The 24,199-nt window shown below is 37.0% G+C and overlaps 1 protein-coding gene across 9 annotated transcripts in view; it reads left to right on the plus strand.

Annotated features, from left to right (window-relative positions):
* Positions 1-24,199, plus strand: part of PHKB (phosphorylase kinase regulatory subunit beta) — a 66,979-nt gene that overhangs the window by 2,821 nt on the left and 39,959 nt on the right. For 4 of the 9 annotated variants that reach the window (XM_071440334.1, XM_071440335.1, XM_071440337.1 and 1 more), the window contains 10 exons: positions 11-123; positions 3,976-3,993; positions 6,084-6,173; positions 7,061-7,199; positions 7,835-7,934; positions 9,651-9,758; positions 11,615-11,695; positions 14,284-14,399; positions 19,889-19,952; positions 22,550-22,645. In XM_071440334.1, coding sequence (XP_071296435.1) covers positions 69-123; positions 3,976-3,993; positions 6,084-6,173; positions 7,061-7,199; positions 7,835-7,934; positions 9,651-9,758; positions 11,615-11,695; positions 14,284-14,399; positions 19,889-19,952; positions 22,550-22,645 — 867 coding nt within the window. In that variant the 5' untranslated portion in view covers positions 11-68. The remainder of the gene's footprint in view (positions 1-10; positions 124-3,975; positions 3,994-6,083; positions 6,174-7,060; positions 7,200-7,834; positions 7,935-9,650; positions 9,759-11,614; positions 11,696-14,283; positions 14,400-19,888; positions 19,953-22,549; positions 22,646-24,199) is intronic. The other 5 variants (XM_071440340.1, XM_071440339.1, XM_071440338.1 and 2 more) reach the window with 3 other exon arrangements.

The following is a 24,199-nucleotide window of genomic DNA, read 5'->3' on the forward strand; positions in this document are numbered from 1 at the left end:
TACTAAACAGTTTTGAAAATGACTGTAGCTTAGCCTGAGCCGTTTGTGGTTAGCTGCACCAATTTGAAATGGCCAATTTGGATGATGACAGAGCCTCCTCTGCGCATGCTTTTTTAAAATTTGGTAAGTGTGCAGTTCTGTGTTTTGTTTTTGTTTGTGGCTATTTAATTCAACAAAAAATAATTGTATATTTTGTTTCATGCAGTGTTCTGTGTTAGTAGCTCTTTAGCACTGTACAGTAGAACTTAAAAATTTGAACTTTCAGTAAAAATTTCTGAAAATTGTAATCTACTTAGATTGAAATCTACTATCAAATCTTCCTGTTTTGTTTGTTTAGTGTTCCTGTCAGTATCCCTCAGTGCAACCATCTCTGACCTCCAGTTTCTCTTTTAATATGACAGTCATGTGAAAGGTGCATTAGGAATGCTGTTTGTAATTGACTCCTAAAAGAACCCCAGTGTGACAAGTTTAGAGAGAAGTAAAATTTCCAGTCAGTCACTGGTTACAAAGTTGGACAAATTTGGAAATTAAGTGGAAGCAAAGTAAAGCACCCTGGCACAGCTTCTCCTCAGGTACAGCAGAAGCTGAGTATATGAAGCTGTCAAGGCCATTCCTGTGTGTTTTGAAGGACTTTGGGGTGAGATGTATCCATCTGTGACTCTGTGATGGGGGGAACTCTTGGGTAGTCCTTGCTGAAACTCAGTAGCAGAACAAGTGTAAGGGAACACAACTGGGTGGCTTGGACTCCCCTGCCCTTCCTGTGGCTTTACAGTTTTGCCTCTCTGACCATCAAAAAATGTCATGTGTTGACAGCATTAAAGAAAAATTACTCTTTCCTAATTATTGTAAAGATATTTAATGTTTCTCCTTTGTGATGCAAAATAAACATGTTGAGTAGTTTTAACACCTATTGTTTTGAACTCTCAGGAATGGCAATGCCTGCCTTGAATATCCTGAGTGGTTTCCAGCCTTGCTTGTAGCATTTACAAGGCTTGTGTGGTAGACTTTGGCATTTTGGTTATGTGAAGCTCCTGTGTACTGGCATGATGGTCAGTGTTTTATTTCTGGTGGTCAGTAGCTTTGGTTGTTTGTTAGTTACTGTAAGTCCTGAAATCAGGAGTTTCCATTAAGTGCAATATACTTACAAAGAGCTGCCTTCAGATGATTAGGAAATAGAGAAAGGACAGAATAAATTGGTGTGTATTTTTTTTCTTTTTCCCCTCTGGTGATCAGTGAAGAAATGGTTGGAGCTGTGCCAAAGGAGGTTTAGGTTGGATATCAGGAAAAGGTTCTTCACCAGAGGGTGGCTGGGCACTGGAACAGGTTCCCCAGGACAGTGAGCACAGCACCAAACCTGCCAGAGCTCAGGAAGGTCTGGACAATGCTCTCAGGCACAGGGTGCCATTCTGGGCTTGTTCTGTGCAGGGCCAGGAGCTGGACCTCAACAATCCTTGTGGGTCCCTTCCAATTCAGGATGTTCTATGACTCTGTGAAATACTAGTTGAATTACTTGCACAGTGTAACACATGATTTTTCTTGATCAATTATAGTTTTAATGCTTTTCTCTTTACTGCTATTTAAATTAAACTATTACAAGATTTTACTTATTTTTACTGATTTGTTATTGTCACTCAACTAAGGTAACAATCCATACCTTTTGCTTACTTCTACTGTGTATTCAGGTACAGGAATACTTTAATACCTTTTCTGTCTGCCTCTCCAAGCCCTTCTCCTGGTGTTTCCTTCCCCTGTTTTGTAGAGCAGTTCAGTCTGGAAGGGTTGTCAGGATGTCACCTACTCCAGCCTCTTGCTCAAAGCAGGATCAACTATGAGATCATGGTTTCCTCCTGTATGTAGTGATTAAAAATCCCCTTGTGATATCATTTCTTAAACTTTACTGGGAGTAGAAATAAAATCCTCTTTGCTCCCAATGGCTTCTGTAATGTGAAGCTGCCACTGCCCTTACTGCTGCTGAGTAATGAAAGTCACAGTGATCTGAGGTCCAGGGCTTGCCTCTGTCTCAAGTGTTTGATCATGTCCAGACCTAATGTCACATCAGAGCCTGTGATCAGTTTTCATTCTTATCAAATCTACAAGGAAATCTTGTGTTCTCAGCCTTTTTCTTTTGGCCTGGCCTGATATAATTATGCAAGCTAACATTTTCTTTTCTTATTCTGGCATATGAAATATTAGAAATAAATTTCTTGCCACGTTGCTTCCATTTGTGAGGGATTAGCTTTGTGGAAGTGTTTGTTTATATGAATTCTGTACTTTGAAAGATTTGAATAAACTGTCCTTGTTGAAATATGCAAGTCTTGTTCCATAGACTCAGTACAGAATTCCATGCTAATCCCTGTTTTTCTTTAATATCCACAATTACTGCCATCCTCAAGGATGTGTGTGTGTGTCCAAAGCTTCCATATATACAAATTTGGGAACAGAATTGTTTTAAAGCCATTTTGGCCATAGCTTCTGAATCCAAACATCTGGACAGGTCATATCTCTTCCCTGAAGAGCAGTTAATGCTAATCTCAGCTATAATGGAATTAAAATGAGGTGCAGGGAAGTAGCATCAGGATGACACAGTATTTTCAGTATCCAGAGGTTGGATAGAATTTCAATAGAAGTTCTCTATTACCTTGAAAGGAATCTCTAATATTTTTAGTGATTATTCAACTTGAAGAGAGGTGAAATCTTATTACTCTGGGACCTGTAAATGGTAGGAAATTAAAGGGGATTAGTTTTCCTTCAGATTAGGAATATAGGAATTATTCAGTGCAATGTCTGAAGATAAACAGGGATTTAATTGGACTTGGGATCAAGACTTTGAGTGTTCTCTTATCAGACATTATTTATATTAACACAGGAAGTGACACTGTGATTTTTGATCAGTTTTTTGCTGATTTTGAAGTAGGTACTGCCTGCAGCAATGCACTTGTGGTGTAAGGAAATAATGGGCACACTTCATTCTTTGTAGGAAAAAAAGCTGAATTCCCAAATAACCTATTTAAATGTTGGATGGGGTTGTAACACCACTAGACAGCAGACAAAATAGTAAATCAACAGAACAGGTTTTTGTGTTCTTCCTAGCATACCTACTTATTTGCCTAAAATAAAACTCCCACTGTATGGTTATAATAAAGTGATGTATTTATGAAAAACAGTATTTAAAATGAACGTCCTCACTCTGTTTCTTCTGAATGCTGCTGTACAAAGTGAGACCTCCAGGGTCCCATTTGCAAATGTCACTCTGTTATGTTTAGAGTGCTGCAGTCTTGCTGTTGTCATCTCAGTTCTTTTTTCATTTAATTTGAAAACTGATTTTAACTATGTAATTGAAAATAGATTTCTATGACAGGTTTTTATCTTGCTGAAATGAACTCAAATAGATTTTGGATGAGACTGGAGTCAGGCTTTTTTTAGCCTTCCCTAAAATAGTTTCCTCTTGTTATGGGCTCTCTCCAAAAGCTCAAGGAAGGAGCAGCTTCGTGTTTGTCCTGACTGTTCCTTGCTTTGATTAGGTTGTGACAATAATGAAATGCAATTTACCACATGATTTCTCCAGGAGAATGCTGTAGACACCCAAGCAAAACATAAACTCTGTGGGTGCTAATAAGGAATTAATGAAGAATATGTGGAAAACTTTGATTTAAATAAGTTCTCCTCCTTATAGTAGGAGTAATTTTAGGGAATACTCAAAAGCATAAAACTAATTTTTGTCAGTTTTTCAAACTTTGAATTCATTTCTCCTTTCTGTTCCATCAGCAGTCTCCTCTGACTGTTTTACTATATTTGTATTAAAGTTTCAAACATCTAGAATAATGTAATCTATGGTGATGTTTTGACATTTTCATGCTTTCTGTTCTGTTTAATCTTCTTTCTGCACTAAGTTGAAATCTTTGAATGCTCTGAAATAGAATAATATGCTTGCTTTTTGTTCTTGATACCTTTGTTTTGTTTCTCTGTTGGCCACAGAGGGTCACAGTTTGTCTGGTGAGTATTTAAATGAAAACAATTTTAGTTCAGGCACTTTTGACTAGTGTGTATGTGCCTGTGGGTGCTCATCTGTGTGTCCTGGTGCCACACTGGGGTGGGCAGCCCACAGGAAATGGACATTCTGAACCTGTTTCACACTCAAAGGGTGGTGGGTATCCATGTGATACTTAGTTAGCTAATCCAAGAGTTAGAACCGTTACTTTGCCTTTGAAAACTTGTAAGTGAATTTCTCATAAAATTGCTGCTTTTTATGCACTGACTTCCTGAAGATTTTTTTTCTTTTGTGTATTCTGTCCTTTCACTACAACACTGTACAAGATTACAGTTACTGCAGCTCACTGTATTGTGTGCTTTTGCAAGATAACTGAATTAATTGTATAACAGCAGAAATCATTAATCATTTCATGAACAGGGATTCATAAATAAAAGAAGTAGCAAAACAAAATAGCTTCAAAAAATGGATTTAAAATGGTTCAGAATGTTCATTATTTATTTATTTATTTTAATAGCAGATACAAAAGCTGTGATATGTTACAAGTTTTTCTTTTCCATTACAGAACAATTTAATTTCTTTTGACTTTGTTTTTTTAGGCAGTTCAAATACACTGGGCTCTCTGTGCTTCCCCTTCAGGCCTTTCCCACCTGCAGGTGTTTATTTCTCATTTAACCTCTCCCAAGGAGGAAAAGCTGGAGGGGAAGCTCAGATGGGTTGGGAAGCATCACCAGGACATGCAAGCAGAGCAGCACCCAGGGCTGTGCTCAGGGAGGGGTGAGGTTTTCTTCACTCCTGTGCTGGCAAAGCCCAGGCAATCTGACTTGGGGTGAGCTTTGCATTATTGAATGGCTGGACATTTTCCTGTCTCCCCCAAAGGACTGGATTCATAAAGCTTCTGTCACCATTCTCACACATCCCAGTTAGGCTGGAAAGGACCCCTGAGGTCATCAACTCCAACATTTGACCAAACACCATCTTGGCAACTGGACAGGGCACTGAGTCCCACATCCGGTTGTTCCTTGAACACTTTTGTTTTTCTTCATTTTGTTTTTTTGATTTTGTGGGGCTGAGAGTCCTGTATATGGACAATCAGGAGTCTGATGCTTGGGAGAGTGCTGGGGTTGCCAGAGAGGCCCTGTGAAAAGGAGCACTGGCTGTGTCCTGCCAGAATTGCTTGGCTGCCTGGGCTGCCCTGGCACTGCATCCCCTGAGCTTTCCCAAAGGGCAGCCTGCAGGCTGGAAGGGAAAATTCTCATTCTTCCTGTTAGCACATGGCTCTTGTGGAGATCTTGCCATCCAGAACACTGAATAAAGCCCGAGTGATTTGTGGGGGAGAGAAGGATGTTACTCTGAAATTAGAAGTTGGAAATGGTTCACCCCAGTAATTTTGGATAGGTAGCTCATTTCAGCTCTCAGTAAAAGTGACTTTTCAGGTGCAGATAGGGAAGCAGTCAATATTGGGACAGTGAGAATGAAAGATGGGGATTTGATAGCATTGGATTTCTCTGGAATGTAGGTGACTTGAGGGCTTTATCTGTTGAATAACTTGTTAAAGCTTTAGCAGCATGTGGGAACAAGCCAGGCCCTGTTCTGACATGACTGCAGCTGGGCTGCCTGGTGGGGCAAACAGGGTTGGGGGAGGTGAAACACTGAGGGGTTGAACACCTTCACCATTTTAGAAGGCAGCTAGGGCAGCAAGAATTGAATATGGTCCACTTTTGTCCCTCTTCTGTTTTCCTACATATCTTCTGGAATTTTCTCTGTAATGTACTTACGTTCTAAGAAAATGTTTCTAGAAAATTCTCAACATTTAGTAGTTGTCTTCAATAATTAACTCTACACTTATGTGGCATTTGCTGTATCTACAAGGCACTGCAGATACAGGTAGAGGTCTGGTTTGTGTAGACAGGCACTGTAGAAAAAATTCTCTGAGACTGTAGAGATAACAACTTTTTTGTTTCAATTGAAATTTGATAAATTGTGCTTTTGTATAACAAACATGAAAAATACCTTATCACAGTAATTTTTGGCAATATTACAATTATGAAACTGATTCTGATCTTGATTTTGGTATTCTTTTTTCATATTTTAGGTTCAATTTATGAGCCACTTAAATGTATTAACCTTCCAAAGCCAGAGGGGGAAACTCTGTGGGATAAATTAAATCATTACTATAGAATTGGTAAGTTAATAATGCTTGAACTAACCCAGATGTGAGTTGGAATTGATATTTGCATGATAAATATCAGCTCTACATTATTTCTACTTAAGGATAGTTTCCTTAACTTCTGCTAGAAGTTTGGGAGGTTCCAAGAGGAGGGCTGAGTTACATTTCTTTCTGTAAATCAAAATGTCTGTTGAAAATCCAGTTCAGCTGTAAGATTGAATTTAGAATTATTTTGGATAAAGGGGAAGCTTAGGATTGTAACATTGACCAGATCCAGCTGAGGAAAAATTTAAATGGACAAAAGCTTTTGTGTAGTACTTGGAACAGTCTGGCAGTTCTTTTTTGTTATTAATAGTGCCATAATGTATTTTTATTTTTGGCAACCTGAAAATTCCTGTCTTAATCTATTTTCCTATCAAGATACTGAGTTAAATAATTGTAGTTGTCTTTTCTCCTTGCTTACTCCCCTCTACTTATATAAATATTAATGCAATCATCTGGCCTGAGTTAAAAATGTAATTTTTATGAGAGTTCTGGAGAGTTTAAGCATTTGACTGACTGGGGGGCAGTTGACATACTCTAGTCACTTTTTTCTTCTGTTTTCATAGAAAGGAAGTTACTGGGTTGCCTTGCAGAAATTCTGTACAAAGTGGGTTGTGCTAGAACAGAGTCATCAAAATAGTTTTCAATACCCCTGGGTTTTTGTGTAAGAAGGTCTAATTTGTCTGAAAACACAATGTAACAAATTTTGTGTGTGTTTCTCCTTACTTTTCTTTCCCTTATTTTATCTTGTGCATGCTCTAACAGGTTGTTTACACCTTGATCTGTTCCTGAAAATCTATTTAAAACCTGGAAGAAGTATAAATGTTGTTAACAATCTTTTTTATTTTTCCTTCTTCCAGTTAAATCAACGTTGCTGGTCCATCAAAGCCCAACCACAGGTCTGTTCCCTACCAAGACTTTTGGGAGTAACCAAAAGGCCAAAGTCCATGACAGCCTTTACTGTGCTGCCTGTTCCTGGGCACTGGCCCTTGCTTACAGGTGAATAACTTTCACCCTCATGTCTCTGCCAGCTTCCATTCCCTCTCTTTTTCAGCTCCCTGGGAAAGTTTTAGAAAATGAAGCTTTATCAAAAATAGATTTGTAAACCCATAGAGGATGGTGCATTTCCAAATCTCAGTAAAAATATTTATGAAGGTGTTAGGTTAAAAATGTCACTCTGCTTTTGGTAAGTCAACATGTTTTCATATAATGAAATTGGTGCCAGTATTTGTTACAGTGGAATTAATGCCTGCTACTAAAAATAGAGCTTCTTCTGGCAAATTGTACTCAGGGGATACTTTTAAATCTAGTAGGAGAGTTCAGGGCATTGGCAGGCTTGTTGCTGGTCCTAAGAATCATTTACTTGCAAGAGACTGGGTGTGATATCAGGAAGGATTTTTTTAATTCTTAAATTTTGAAAGAGGAATGCTTGTGGAAGTTGCCAGACTAAAACCCTTTTAATATTTTTACTGTTTTTAACGAGGAAGGATGACTAGGGCTGTAAATAGGTAGATGTGAGTGAGGGCAGCACTGTGCACCAGCATTGGTTCAATACTGAATATTGCCAGGCATGAATGTCTCCCTTTCCCCCTGCTGCATTTGCAATTTGTTTTGGGAGCTCTCTGTCTGTGCAGGCGCATTGATGATGACAAGGGCAGGACCCACGAGCTGGAGCACTCTGCCATCAAGTGCATGAGGGGAATTCTCTACTGCTACATGCGCCAGGCTGACAAGGTGAGACTGCGCTGGGGACACAGCCTGGCCTCCCTGCAGGGGGAATTCAACTGAAACAAATCCTAAATACACAGCAAACTCCCAGGCTTGGGGTGCCCTGCTCAGAAAAGCTGCTTCATTGTTGGGGCAGCATCGTGTTAGGGAGTACACGGGAGCATTTTGGGTAGGAAAGTGCAGGATACACTTGAAACTTCTTTGTGTTCATTTTGCAGTTATTTGTCCCATTCAAATATTACACCATTGGTACTTGTGGGGGAGTTTAGGTCTTTTCATAGTGATTAAATGGAAGGATGTAGAACTACTTTTTGTTAAGGCTGGAGAGTTTTTTTGTACTGTTATCTTGGTTATTGTGTTTGTAGTTGTTCTCTTTACCTAGGTGATCATTTTGATTTTCTGCTTGGTTTCTTTAGCAGACATTTTCCAGCAGTATTTTACTTAATGGCATAATTTCAGAAGGGCACACCTTTCCAAAATGAGTAAGGAAACAGAGTAGTCTACTTATGTTGCAACACAGTTGATTGATTCAGCCCTTAATTCTCTTGTGAATATACTCTGAATATTCAGGCCTTCTTATTAAAATTTGGTATGGTGGATTAATTTTGCATAGTGGTTAGCAGCAGATCTAGAAGTAGTTAAATACATATATTCCATGTGGTTATTTGAAGTTTCAGGTCACTGACTTCTAACTGTATTGTTAGAAATAGTTTTCATGTAAGTCCAGAGCTTCCCTCACAGCTGAGCACACAAACTGAAATGGGAAATCCACAGGTATGGAGTACCAGTAACAATAATAGTGAGCAAGTACTGTATTGCCACTTGTATCTATGCTGACATATATTTTCTGGGGGGTTGGATTGCTTCTTGAGAGTCTCATATCTTCAAATAATCTTGACCTAAATTGATCTTGTTACAATTCAGCTGTTGTTTTTCTCTTTGATGTGCAGTTGTTTGTTTTGGGGATGAGGAGTGCCAGATAAGAATAATGAGCATTAAATTACCAGAGGTGTCCCACTGCTGGCACACTGCTTGTCTGCTTTTCCCTTGTTTGCTACAGATGCTCTTCTCTTCCTGCAGTGTAGGAATAAACAGTTTCTGGTAGCTAACAGACAGAAGTCAAGCTGGACTTTATTCTGAGAGACTGTGTGTAGCCTCATAAAAGGAAGATATTTTTTAGTTCTCTTTGTTCAAGATATGACTTGAGCAAATGCTGCTGCTTTTAGCAAAAATGCAGATGTTGCATTCTATTGCCAATGAACATATGAGCATGACCAGGAGTATATTTATTGTATTTGTGGAGTAGACTCCACATTATAGTACTTGTTTGCTTGTTCTGAGGCACGTGCTGTGTTTGGTTGGTAGAGAAGAAAATCTCATGAAGGCAGCATCAATGTTGAACATACATTCAACACTGAGTGAAATGTGGATCAGGTACTGGCATTATGGTTGGAAAATTTTAAAATTTCTTGGAGAGCAAAGCATGACTTGAAGAGTTACGGAGTTATCTCGGTTTCATTTAATTACCAGCTATTGTAATTGTTCTGAAAATACACTGTTGATGAAAAGGTTTGCATAGTGGTCAAATCAAGACATTTTTTAGTTTGGAAATAATAACAATAGTAATAATAATTTAAATAAGGTATATGGTGAATTTGTGGTTGCCAAACATACTGAAATTATTACCTTTGCTTTTTTGTTTTGCCTTTCATTCACCTTTAGGTTCAGAAATTTAAACAAGACCCCAAACCCTCTGCATGTCTGCATTCTGTGTTCAATGCACAAACTGGAGATGAGGTCTTCTCCCATGAGGAGTATGGACACCTTCAGGTAACACATCCGTGTTGGTGTAAATCCAAGTTTGGCTGATTTTTTAATAATATTGTCTTCATTCTTCTGTCATGCAGCTGTCTCAGTTTGGTTAGATTTGTGTTAGATGTGCTGTGTGTGGTAAAAGTGAGTCAGTTGCCTTTTGCATCTTCTGCTGAAAAAGACAGAGTGTTCTGAAACATAACTGAGTGGTTTGCTTTGGTCAGAGGGTACTGAAATAACTGGGAGATTGTGGAGGTAGATGCTTGGTTGTTTACAAAGTTGCTTCTTTTTGAGACCAACAGATGGCTGTCAATAAATAATCCTGGCAAAAGAATCTTGTAGTCAGGAAAGTGAAAGATTTAGTGTAATCTTATGGTGAATATTCCCAGTTTAATTTTCCATAATTTTGAGCAATTTTCATTCATTTAATGTACGTTGACAGCAGTTAGGAATTGTTCACTGCTTTGCATAGTCTAATTGCATAACTGATTGTTTTATTGTCTCTCATTTTCCAGAGTTTTAATCTTTATTCCTTTTTATTTCCCATTCTCTTTACTTTCAGACCCACTTTTTCTTTCATGATCTTGTTATTTTGCATTCCATAAGTCTGCACACACCTTTTAGCTCAGGAATTGCTAGTGGAATTATTCAGAACTGACACAGTGGGTTGATGATTATTTCATTCCATGGTGACAGTATTACTTAAATAGTTTGTACAGTGAATGTGTTGGATTCAGAAATTGTGTGTTCTGGGGGAAATGCTTTATGGAGTTATCTTAAGTTAGCATTTTGGACTATGGGAAATTTCATGAAAAGGCACATGTTTTATCTATAAGAGGAGACAATCTGGGGACCTGGGGAGCACTGTATGACAGTTTAAAGTCTCTTTTGTGGCAGCTCAACCCTTCCCATAAACATGAATGCACATTCCCATCTGTCATCTGCATACCTCAAAAATGAGAGGGTTTTCAGCTCTGTGGAGACAAGAGTACAGAGGAACTGAGAGGGCTCAGCTGGGAAACATTGAATATATTATGTAGCCCTTATTGCTGTATTTGGTGCATTAAGACACTGGAGTCAATTGTCTTTAAATATTTATAGATTTTTAGAATTTTGGACCGAATTTTTAATCTGCTATGTTCTAGAAAAGAGTCCACTTTTTTTGTTCTAGATGATTTCTTTAAATTTCATGTAATGAGATTGTGGTTTTATACCTCATCCTGTGATAAACTTAGTTTCTCTATTGAAGTTATAGAAATTCTCAAGTATAGGAAAGTTCTGTAATAAAAACCAAACCAGCAGTTTCCTTTGATTCCTCAGTGAGTTGACATTCTGATGTTCAGCTGCTGAAGGTAATTACTGTTTACAATAAATGCTGTGTATAAGTACTGAAAAATAGAGTTTTTCAATATCTGATCATATCTGAATGTTGTAATTCTCCTCCTGTCAGCTGATAATGCCAGAATTCCCAGCAGAGCAGAAGGGATTTGCTTTCTGGGTGTGCTGTGCACTATTCAATGTGCTGCTTGCCTTTTGGTAACTCCTGGCCAGTGAGTTGTCATACATGGAACATGAAAACAGCCTGGGACCAGAGTGCTTACCTGTGGGTCAAAGCATGTGCCTAAGGGAGAGCATTTTCCTAGCACAGTTTGAAATTAAAAAATCATAACACAGCAGAAGTTCTAGAGGGCAAGGCTGGGTTGTGCCACCTTTTCCTATTGATTGTTTCCACATCATTAGATGCAGGCATTTTTAGAAGCAGAAGTGTGTTATAGTGGGACCATCTTATGAATTATACCATGTTTATTTTGTTTACATGACTCCAATGAACATAAAATTAATTATAGTTTCCTTTCTGTGTTTAATTGCTCTAGATCAATGCTTTGTCATTATTTCTTCTCTATTTGGTTGAGATGATTTCTTCGGGGCTGCAGATTATCTACAACACAGATGAGGTAGAAATTGATTTCCTGTCCTAAAACCTGCTTCAATGTTTGTTTTTGCTGGGTTTTTGTTTTTTCTGGGTTTTATTTCATTACCAACTGCAAAGTAATTGTTCTCAAAATATGCTGCAGGTATTTTATGCTTTGAGTGGAACTTAGAAAAAGTGATGGAATGAATGGATAGTGAAATAATAGCTTAAAAAGTGTTAGATGTGCAAAGAGTAAATACAACATGACACTGAACATTTTATAGTTCTCTGCTATTTCTGGTAGCTGCAATGTCAGGAATTTAAAGGTCAGAGTTCCAACATGTTAGGACAATTAACTTCTACTTACATTGCTCTCACTTTTCACATTATTTCAAACTCTGTCAGTTCACCCTGTCCAATGAAAATTCAGTACAATAAATAATGGGGTTAATTTTCAGGGAAGCTGCAGGGCTTTCTTCAAACAATGTGAATATGGGTGTTAAGAATTTTTGCTGTATCTTTAATTGAAAATAAAAGGATTTTGTATCATAGTAAGGGATGTTTCTAGAGAGGGTTAACTCCTCTGTAAATAAGATAATAATAGCCTTGGCTTGAGTATAAGTCATGTCAGGACAACCTGCTGGCCTGCTCTAAAATGAGGTTATGTTTTGAAACTGGAATAGAAAGCACAGATGTATATACTTTTTTAATTCTTTTTTTCTCCAATTTTCTTAATCTGGATTTGTTTAAATTTATTCTGTTCTCTTTGATAGTTGCTGCTGTATTGCCTTAAAAAGCTTAAATGTGCTTGCAGTACTACTATTAAAAAGAAAGATTTTTCCACTAATAGTGAATTTGCATTATTTTTGTATAACATATATCTTCAGTAATCTGGTTTTTCAGATAATTACAAAACTAAATTTTGCAATGTCTTCTTTCTTTCTTAGATCATATGATAGGCCTTTATTATTTCCTTTGAACTGCCTTTATATCTGTGCGGAGGCAAATGTATATAATTAAGTATTTAATTAGCTTGATATATAATTTATGTTATCCTCCAGATGTTTGCATTTAATTACAGATTCTGCAGAAAAAATGCATGTTTATAGAGTCTCCAGTCAGTGGATATTCTCCTCTTCCTTGCCAGGATGTCTTTTTCCTAGCAACTGTCCCCACTAAATCTCTGCACTATGGACATTCATACTCAGATTTTTTACCACAAACTTGCACTTTCTCTTGGGCTCTGTGTGGCTAATTCTGTATGCTGCCATTTGCTCCTTCATATAAATTTCAGTTACTGATAGAGCATGGGAAAAACCACACTCTTAGTATTTGGGTGTTCTGGCTTCATTCAGAGAAAGTTCATTTTAATAGAACCAAATGCTGAATTAGAGGGATGAATATACTGGGCATAGCTGAAGAGTGAGACAGAGTTCTCTTGGAAGCAGTAACTCTGAATAGATGTAACGTGCAGATTATTGTACACCCCATAGTGACATTTTAGCAGTGACATTAAATGAAGAGAGACCAGTGAGTCTAGAATTATAGCATTGCTGATGGACTGGTATTACCTAAAAGAGTAAATATAAAAACATAAAGAGTAAATCTGAAATAGCAAATTTTTTAAATTTAAAGAAAAATGGAGAAAAAAGGCAAAACAAAGGTATACAGGCAAATACCTTTCAGTAAAAGATCGGGGTTTTGTTACATAGCTCATTGAAGAAACCCCACTTGATGGTAGCAAAGTGGATCCTTCTCTGTAGTTTCTCAGTATGGTTGTGTTTGTAGCCATTGCAGGATTTTTTTTCCACAGTCCCCTAGAATAATTTGGATGGGAGGGGATGAAATCCCTGCTTTGGAGATGAACCAGTGTAAATCTTGTGCTTGGGGTTACATTTTCTCTAAGCTCCAACCTGTGGACTCTTTAAAATGAACTATAAAACTTATGCTCAATTTCATTTTTCTACAGTCAAGCAACTCCAAATGTCTCTTTCAACAGTGTAAATCAGGAAAAATTATCTGTTCAAATAAGTTCCCAGCTATAGTTGAATACATCTTAAATACCTTAAAATACCCTTCAGTGTTTTGGTATTCAGCTGAAATGTGTTGGTCCAAGAAGAGATTTTAATTATAATAAATTGATTTAGGGTTTTATTTGTGTTTATGAAGGGATGTGTTTGAATCTGCATAAATATATATTATCTGGAGCTTATTTAATAAAACTTTGCCATATCAATTCTCTTAAAATGAATTAAGAAAAAGCACCAGGATTTCTGTGTTCTAATTTTGGTTTGGTTTCTGATGTTGTTAAGATGAATTTTTTTTGAAAAGATCAAAATATCACCTTTTTGGAGCTCTTCAAATATGTATCTTGAATATGAAATCATTTTTATCTCCTCCTTTGTTACAACTTCTGCATAAATTCACATTAGCACCTTGGCTGGGACAGCTCTTAACATATTGGGATTAAAAACTGGTTTTAGGGAGAATATTTGAACTTGAGAACATCATCCTTTGAGTTGAAACAGAAAAGGATGGAAAGAACAGTTATAAGAATAGCAAGTTTATCTTTTGGAAATAACCAGAAAAGATGTGCTTTCATTTTCCCTCAGTCACTTTTCCTTCCTGTAGGTGTCCTTTATCCAGAATCTTGTGTTTTGTGTGGAGAGAGCCTATCGTGTACCAGACTTTGGTGTCTGGGAGAGAGGCAGCAAATACAACAATGGCAGTCCAGAGCTGCACTCAAGGTAGGTGAGCAAATGCAGCTCTGTCAGCAGAGCAAGTAAATCCATGAAAGGAATTCATAACGGGGTAAGCTAAAAATAATAATGCATGAAAATACTGCTTGAACTAGATTAAGGATCTCTAAAGACTGGGGGATGTATTTTGGGAAAATGTGGAGATAATTTCATCATGATATGCATGCTGAAATAACCACATGGATGCTTAGCTATTTGAGTATTCAAATTCCAGTAATTATGTGCAGCTGCATGTATATAATTCTGAAACTTGTGTTCAGAGCAGCTCAGGGTCTTGAGGCTTGTGCAGTGAGATTGGAATCATATTCAAAAAACTGGTTAAGAATATCCTGCTTTAAAAGGTGGAGAATCATGAGTTTAGATTTTCTCTCCTGCACTGTGGTGGGAAGAAGATGCTGTACCCTGGAGAGCAGCCTAGTGCCAAGCTCTTTTCCAGTTCTTCAGATGCTGCACGTTCTGAGCCCTGCCAGGGACAGGGAGCAATCCTGGGAGCATTTTAATGCTGGAGTTGTCCTGCTCACCTCAGTGGAATCCCTCATGTGCTCTCTGCCTTGAAGGATCAAATCTGTAATCTGACATCTTGATTCTTCCAGTGTTGCTATTGTTTCCTTCACTTTTTGACTTCTGAGGTTTTATTAATCATAAAAATGGCTATGGCTTGGATATCTTTGGATTTTGAAAACATTATTGATCATCCTTATTATCAAGGGCTTGTAAAGAACACACATTTCTTCCAGTCTTCAATATTGCCAAAGAAATCTGTCTTGTCATTTGAGAATGAATTATTTTTCTTAGCCCACATGCAGGAATGTATATTTTAACCTTTAGATATACTTACATGTCCTTGCAGCAAAACTATTAATGTAGGGTTTTTTCAGGGCTTTTATAGAACCTTTTTACCAATATGAGAACTAAAAAAAAAAAATTGAGTTGTTGTTATGTAATCTGCTTTATGACTTTGCTGATTTTCTTTTCTCCTCCTGTGTCTGTAAAATTGTCAAATGCCAGATTACATGACTACATAGAGAAACAAATGCTTCTTTCCAGATCTCACCTTGTAAAAATGTGCAAAAGGAATACTGAAACTCCTGTGTCTCCTGTTTGCAGCATTCTGGTTATTCAATATGTGAATTTTCTTCAGGGAAAACTGAGCATCTTTTAAACAGATGGAAATGGGCATGTTGTTTTATCTTAATCCAGACTGACATTTATAGGTTGGTTTTTCTAAGGGTAAAGTTCAGTGAAATGGACTGGGCCAATCTAACAGATCATTGAGCTAGCATAAGGGGAAGCACAGAGCTTGGTCCTAATTTAAGAAGTAGACTTTGGTCATCAGAAACAAGAATTGCCTCTATTTATCATTCCTGGTGTACCTGTGGATACTCTGCTTCGCTGTGGAAAGCTGGGAGGCAATTTCCCTGATTCTCATAAATCAGGAAAAATGGAAGGGCAACATGCATCAAAAGACATTTTTAGATATTATTGAGGAAAGCTCTGTGTACACTGAAATGTTCTTTATACTTTATGTTCCAAATGTATCTACCAAAGAGAGCTATAAACCCCCTTTTGTTTCAAATTGATGAAGCAATTATGAATATCAGGTCTGCTCACAAATGATGTATGTGGGTCTCCTGGGATTATGGACCCCAAAGTGCTCTCTTTGGGGTCAGTGTTAAGGATGGTGCACTCCTGACCCTTACATTCTGTGATGGAATTCTCCATACAGGCTGTGTTTGCTCTCAGAATAAGTAGGTAATTCTTGTGTTTTATTGAAAGAGGCTTTCTGTTCAAAGAAGATATTTTACAGTTGGAAGTCTGTGAATAATAGCTGCACATTATGGCCCATGTTAAAAGATGCAGATATTTTAAGCCTTCACAGTCTCTTAGTACAGCTCCAAACACTTCTGATAAATGATAAATAGCAGAACACTCTGTGGAGCACGTCTGCACTGATGTATGCAAATTGATGTCTTTTATTGGTTCAAAGACAAGATTTGTAACAGCTTTTATTGTAGTGTGATCCCTTCCCATACGGCTGAACTTGACAGAAATTAATTTGTCCTGTAGCTGTTTGATCCAGCTGCTCTGCAGGATTGCTGAGTAGCTGTGCAAAGTGCCTCTGACACCTCCCATATGCACCCTGAGAATCAGGAAATTACCAAAGTGCAGCATCCTCATCTTCCAAATCTGGAGCTGCAGGGCCTCAGTCATGCTCTTCTCTGGGGTATATAGCACATTGCTACAGTGCTGTCCTTCCTTGGGGTTTTTTTGGGTTGTAGAGTTACAAAATTATTAGTGATGTAGAATTTTTTTTTCTCATTTTCTTATTTTTTACATCTCTTGATGTTCCAGTTGAAATGCACAGCATTCAGATGGAGGCAGGAAATTGAACAGGAGGAGGAGGATTAAGGATGGATATACTTGAAGGTGTATTTTGATTTACATTTGCTAAAAATATGCAAATGTTAGTGTTTGCCCTTAGGTATTTTACTGAGAGGTTGAATCCAACAATTAAAAAGTAATGAGAATTATGAATGTTGTTTAAGTGTGTTTACTAAATCTCTTTTAGCAAGCTGGAAGTGGTTTCTCCAGGTTAGTCTCATCTTCCCTTGCCCTAAATATGGCTCAAGGTCAAATGTTACCCAGGGGCATTTTGATTGCAAGGCTGCTCTTGATAATCCTTGACACATTAAAATAACTGGCAGCTCCAATAAGGTCTGAGCATTGCAGCTGCTGAGTTCAGTGGGGCCATGAAGAAGAAACCTTTTCATTTGAAGCACAGAGAAGGAAAGAGCGGGATGCTCAAAACAGAATCTCCATCCCTGGAGGTTTTGAGGCTTGTCTAGTATAGGCTGTGGTTTACTTAAATCGGTCTTGGTTAGATCTTGGGCTTCAGGTGAGGTTTTGTGTTGGGCTAGATGAGTTCCATATGTCCCTTCTGGCCAATGACTTCATCATCCTGTGAAATCTTCAGAGGATTGTAAGAGGCTTTGGGTGAGGTTTTGCTTTGGGCCCATCTCCAAGAAAGCACCATTTTCTCCAGTCCCACAGGTCAGTATGGTCTACTCATAGTGGCCTAATGAGTGGAGGAAGCAGCACATTTATTAAAATACATTTTGCCATTCATTCAGTTAAGACACTCCATTTCTTTTGTTACTAAATTGTAGAGTCTGAGGAATGTATTTTCTGTACAAAGACACAAGCATAATGTTTATTACAGAACCTCTTTAGCAATTTTCCCACCAGGAAGGCATTAATCAGTGGCAATGAAATGAGTGTGAAGTGTGATCACAGTCCTGAAGAGTGCTGTGCTGTGATTGTTCACTCTTGGAAAGACACACTTGATACAAAGGCTCTTCACTGACTTCTTTTTTCTTTTAAAGGACTTCCTCCTGTCATTTACCCATAAAACTTTTGATAATCTAAGTAGTACTTGTGTGTGGTGAAGAGAGTGATTGACAATTTTGGGATAGTTATATGGTCACTGGCAAGTAATTGTGAGAGTAATGAAGTTTCCAGGGCCTTTCAATAACTAGAGATAGAAAAATGCTGATAAATTACAGTAAATTACTAAATTTTTTACTACTATTATTGTAGAATAATGACTGAGTCTGCAAAGCAGAGATGATTTCAAGGAAGGAAGACATGTTTGCCTTGAATTTCATTCAAGCAATATCATCCTATTTTGTAGACAGGTTGAGTAGTTTTATGTTATCTGAATACCAATTGAACATTTATTACTTCTCTACCTTTTATCAGTAGAAAATAGATCTGAAAATAGATCATGTTGATATTAGGACTATTACTTGAAAGGAAAATACGAGATTTTAACATGTGATACAAGCTCAAGTGTGCAAGATTTCTCTGATTTTTACCTTCTGTATATGCAGTTTGATAATACTGAATTCCTCTGAAAAGTTCTGTTCTGAGTCATCATGTCAATTTAATTGGTCAATGGTTAGGTGATAATTAGAATAAAGCAATTTTTAGAACAATTACCTTTTTTTTCTTTAGGTACTTGAAACAAAGCCAGAATAATAATTACATTCCCAGCTCTTTTGAGTCAGTTTATTTCTTCATCTCATTCTGCAGCTCTCAAAGCTTTCAGCATCAGAAGGCACCAGGCAGAGGCAGCTGCTCAGAGCAGGCTGTGGTTAAGCTGGTTCAGCCTTGTCTTGTTGAGCAATTAGAACTGGAACCCAGGAGAATCATTGCTGGCAGTGTTTCAGAAAGGAACATGGGGGTTTATAAATGATGAAGTGTGAAATCAGTCGAAAGTATTTCTAATATTAGAATCAACATGGGTACAGTAATAGTTAAAAAACCAAATTCTGGAACTGCATTGAATTATTTTCATTATTTTCAGTATTTCCTGTGTAATCATAATTAGACCCCGTATTTAAAATATGAATTTGTTTGTAATCATTTGAAATTACATATTTTACAATAATAGATAGTAAAAATCAGTTTATTTAGAGTAGGGTAAAATGTTTACTTCCATCCCAGAGTGCTGCATGGAGTATAGAAAATTAAAGATTGAAGCACAGTCCCTGTTTGCAGATTTCTGCCAATTTAATTGCTGTCAGTTTTTTGGTGGGGGGCTGGATGGTGATGTTGTTTGTCAATACAGTCACAACACCTCTTACATAGAAGTGGGGAATAGTTAGTGCTTATCATCTGAATATTTATCTGTAATTATGTATTCTTTAAAACTGAGAAAAAGAGAAGTGAAACTGAAAGACAAAGAATGGTGCTTCACTTTTTTTTATAATACTCACAAGGAAAATAGAAAACGACACTTTTAAAATGAAAATACTTTGTTAAAATGTATTTTATTTGTACTGTGGCCTTTACATAATGGTTAATAAATAATTTTAATATAGAATTTGATTTTTAAATTATATAATTATTAGTTATTTTAATCTATAGTGTCTTAAAATGTGAGTGCTAACTTGAAGTCTTGTTGATGGAATTTCTGGGTCCTGTTTTCTTTTGATGAAGTGAAATAAAAGATGTGTCACTATATGGTTGACATATGAAAATCCTTCTGATGTGAATTCAGATTGATGAGCTCTTTTATTATATTGAAAGCTAGAAATCAGTCTTTTAAAGTTTAATGCTTGAGAGCTGGTTTGAAAATTTGTGCTGAATTAAATCCTCTGTCTCTGTGCTATTAGCAAGACCTTGAAATGCATTATGCCAGTGTCTGATAGCAAGGTGAGAACAAAAGTTCTTTTGTGAGATGGTCTCTGACATTTGAAGACAAATAAAAATGCTGAGTAGTACTTCAGAGAAAAAACCCCAACCTACCACCAAAACAACCCCAAATCTGCTGCATCATCATTTTAGTAACATTAAGGTTAAACATGAAATTCAAATCAAGAAAAGATCATGGCACTGAAAGCTGTCAAGTGTGTGAAGTTTTAGCCTGGGCTTGAATTGTGATACCTCTGGGTTTTGTTTTGCTTTCTCCTCAGCTCCGTGGGACTGGCAAAAGCAGCTTTAGAAGCAATTAATGGTTTCAATCTCTTTGGAAATCAGGTAATAGAAGTGTTTGTTTCTCTCCTTTGTTGTTAGCAATGATGATTTACGGGGTAGATCAGAGGATATTTAGAAGCATCGAGCAAGTTTGTTAGAGTCCAGCTTTACAGAAAGTCAGCAAACTGGTTGCTGCTGTTTCAGGTACAGAATTTATCTGATAAAATCATTAGTGCCCTTTCTATCAAGAATCATTTGGGATTTTTCCTTAGAAAAATTCTAAAGTGGTTGTAGCTTAGTCTGAGAAAGAATTTTGTTGCCAAAATGCTTTTTCCTTCAGAAGTGTATCTGTTGCTGATACTAGAATATACTTCCCCCTTCAAGCATTACCTTCCTTTTGTCTGCTGCCTTCATGTGCCTTTTGATTGAGACTTTAAACAAGCTGCTTTTATATAATCCCACTTTTTAACCTGTTTTTAATTGCAGTGTGTTGCACATGTATAAAGTCTTTTCTCATCCTTTATGTGGCTTGGATCAATTAGGGAAGCAAGCCTTTTCTGAGACTTTTATATCTGCTGTGGATTCCCCTTCTGTGTGCATCTTTGTCTTTGGTGCTATACACTAGTCTGTAGCTAAAATCTTCCAAATTAATGGTTTAGAAAATGTATATATGAGAGAGAGATGCCATGCATTTTAAAAGCTGATGTCAGATGTTCAGAACTAGGAGGTAGTAAGGATCTTCAGTAATGATCAGACATTGTATATGCATTGTTATTCTTTCAGAAATGACATTTATCTATAATCTTTACCTTCCCAACAGTTTCAAGCACCAGTAAATGTGGCTGTTGAGTTTTTTTTCTTTTTTTTTTGCTGAATTCTGGAAAGTATGAATAAATTGCTGAAGCAAGACCCATTTAAATGTTTTGAGAGTTTATTTCTGAGATCTGTAGCTGGCATTAACAGAACCCATTTTGACCTTCAGTCTGTGCAGAGTTTGCCTTTGTGCTTAGCACCAGCTGTGTTCCAGTGGCTTTGAGAAATCCCCTTGAGCCCCTCAAGGGATTTGTTTGCACCTGCAGCTGCACAGGTCCAACCTGCAGCAATCACTGCTGGGGAGCACTGCTCACAGCAAGAGGAATGCATTAAAGGCTGACCTGGGCAGAGCTGTTTGTGTGTGAGCTGCATGCCCTCTACTGGGTTGGGCAAAAACAAGTTTGGGGTTTTTTTCATAAATCAAGTCTCTGTAAGGTGTTCTTACTCCAGAAGTTTACAGTCTTTAGAGAGGTGAAAAATAGTCCATTTGTCAAACAAGGTGCTTGTGGGTTTAAGGAATGCAAATGAGACTGCTCCTGATCCCCAGAGAATCCTTCCCTGCAGCACAGACTTTGGAACTGCACCTGGAGGCAGGTTGTGTTCAGAGTTTGTAGGTGAGTTTAGAGAATTGTGAATAATCAGAATCTGGATTAAGAAGAAAGTTAAATACATCAATGCCAATGTGATTTTTTGTGTACATTCTTATTGTAGAACTAGTCAGTGTATATCTTGCTAGAATAACTGAGAAAACAGATTATTCTCCATGAGGACAGTGGAAAAAATTGTTTAGGGTTTTGTTTACCCTAGTAAAGCAAAGCTGTGCATTTTTATGATAGCTATATATAATTAGAGTGCAGTAAAGTGTAAGTAAGAATAAAACTCTTTGGAGAAGCATCTCAGTGGATGTTGGTACTGGCACACAAAGAAGGGTGGTGAGGTATTTATGTAGAAACTTCACTGGAAATTGAAGTTTTTAATAATTAGCATGGTGGGCTCTGGAACAGTCTTCCTAGGAAAGTAGTATACAAAAAAACTGGCTGCTGTTTAGGAGAAATTTGGTGGATTTATGAAAATTTCTGGGATTTATGACCATTAGTGGAATGAATTCACATGGACTGTCTTCCAGTGGGGCAGTGATTCTGAGATTCATTATCAGTTGCAACATACATGAAGGTACCTGTTCATTAACAAAGCTGAATTTGCAAGAAGTTGCCTCCTGGTAATAGTTCTAAATTGTATTGATTCTATTTAAACTCTGTCTCAGCCAGGGGATTTTTTTTTTTTTTAGTGTTTCAGGAAGTATCAGGAAGTTGACAGGGAAATACAGTGTAAAATTACTGATTTTATTAGGAAGTGGATTTTACCAAGGAGTAGATGTTGATAATGCAGACCTTACAATAACTGAAAAGCAGACCATTTTTGTTTGCTATGAAAGTCCTTTTCCAAAGCAGTACCTGTGCTGAATATCCAATTGTTTGTGTTCTAACTGACTTGTAATGAAATATGCAGCATCACTGTTTAGAACATTTCCTGTGTTCACAGGGAAGAACAACTACTCTTTTTTTGTTTGTCCTTAATACAGGCCTCATTTTTCAAGTATTAATAGAAGAGTTAACAGCTTGAATGAATCATATAATTACTAATCAGTGATAAAGCCATCTAATTTTGGCTATACTTCAATATATTGAAAAGTCAAAATATTTTCGACTTGATGTTGTGCTGTGTTTTCTGATTAGAATTTTCAGCCATGACAACATAACTTAAATTAAACCCAGAAGCAGTGAGTTTCAGCAGGATGCACCAAGCTTCTTCCCTTTGCCTTAAACAAATGCAATGTTGTGTTCCAGGGCTGCTCTTGGTCTGTCATCTTTGTGGATTTCGATGCCCACAACCGGAACAGACAGACTCTGTGCTCCCTGCTGCCCCGGGAGTCAAGGTCTCATGTAAGTCATTCAAGACATTCACCTCAGCAGAGTGTGGAGGAAACAAGTGCAAATGACCTGATCTGCTTGATAAATGTGACATTGGCTGGGAAGCTGTTAAAGTTCTGCTTTTTAAGTGTCACTGTGCTGTAGTTACTATGGGATTAATACGATCCTCTTTAGTTTTTAATACTTAGATTAAAATGGTAACCTCTTGGTAGATTTCCAGACAATTTTAAAATAAAATTGGAAATAACTTAAGTGAGGTTTGCAGCCTTGGGGATTTGTTTTTCTTTTGGCCTAGTTTCTGCTATACACAGTGTCTGCACTTTTAAAACCCTTTGTTTTCTGCACTTTTGAAATCCTTTGTTTTAGCTTTAATTCTTTCTTTTGTCTAGGAAAAAAGCCTTTAAGCTTGGCTTATCATAAATTGCTGAATATGAACAATTTCTTGTTGTTATAAACTACCGTTACAAATGTATTTCCTTAGTGAGTAAATCTAAATGACATAAATATAGATTAGTTAAAAAAACATCTATTTCAGTGCTAGCATCAAAGGTAAATTTGGTGGTAGAGAATCAGTAATTTAAAATGAGTGATAATAGGGTTCTGCTTTTTTATTCATTCTGGAATATAATAGCAGTTTTGTTCATGAAACAGGCTATTAATCTTAAACATTAATAGTTTACTTATTGTGTAGAAGAATTATAGCAGAGTTGTAGTGCTGGATAATTAAAATAAAAGGCACTGTCAGCTACTTTTTTTATACTCAAAATGGTCTTTTAAAACTCTTGCTGTTTGTTATTTGCTGGAGACTTGAAATATCCCAACAGGAGCTGATTTTATAACTTATCCCATATTAAACTTATTCCTTTGTGTTCTTTTCTTCTTTTGTTGGGTTTTTGTCAGTCATATTGGCAGAAATTTTAAATTGTTAAATATCTTGACTATATCAGCAGAAAATTATATTTTTCTGTTTGCTTCTGGAAGCTTGCCTGCAGAGATGATGCACTAGTTAGTAATTTTTCTAGTGTTTTTGATTCATAAGAGATCCACATGGTTCCTGAGAAGGTTTCTCATATTTTTTCCTGGAATTATTCCCTTATCTTCTTAATTATAAATCACATAGGCTTGTTTGTTCCAGTACCCTAAGAATGTTTCTGAAAAAGCTGTTCAGAAATGATGGTTTAATCATAGATACTTCTCAGCATTACATCTTTATGAAATATTTGTGCTTCTTTTTGAGCATATGACACCCAAATGTTTGTGTTTCCTCCAGGAATAATCTGGAGAATGTATTTAAAAAAAAACAAACAAAAAAATTCCAAAACACAAAGTTTTACATTTTCAAATGTGCCTGCACATTATCAGCTGTAAAACAGGTGACATTCTGAATTAAATGAGTTATCTTCTAAATTGTATATCTGCACATTTGGTTTGTAGTTTATCTTGATACTTCCTAAGAAGTCTTATTTTGCACACTATTTCCTATATTAGCACTATGATTTTGATAAGATAATGTTCCAAATGTATATTTCACTTAGTAAGTTAAACAGTCTTTGTTTGTGCATCAAA

This window comes from Agelaius tricolor, unplaced genomic scaffold (genome assembly GCF_023055355.1).
Source record: "Agelaius tricolor isolate 1412-34295 unplaced genomic scaffold, bAgeTri1.0.p SCAF_15, whole genome shotgun sequence".
NCBI classification, from domain to species: domain Eukaryota; kingdom Metazoa; phylum Chordata; class Aves; order Passeriformes; family Icteridae; genus Agelaius; species Agelaius tricolor.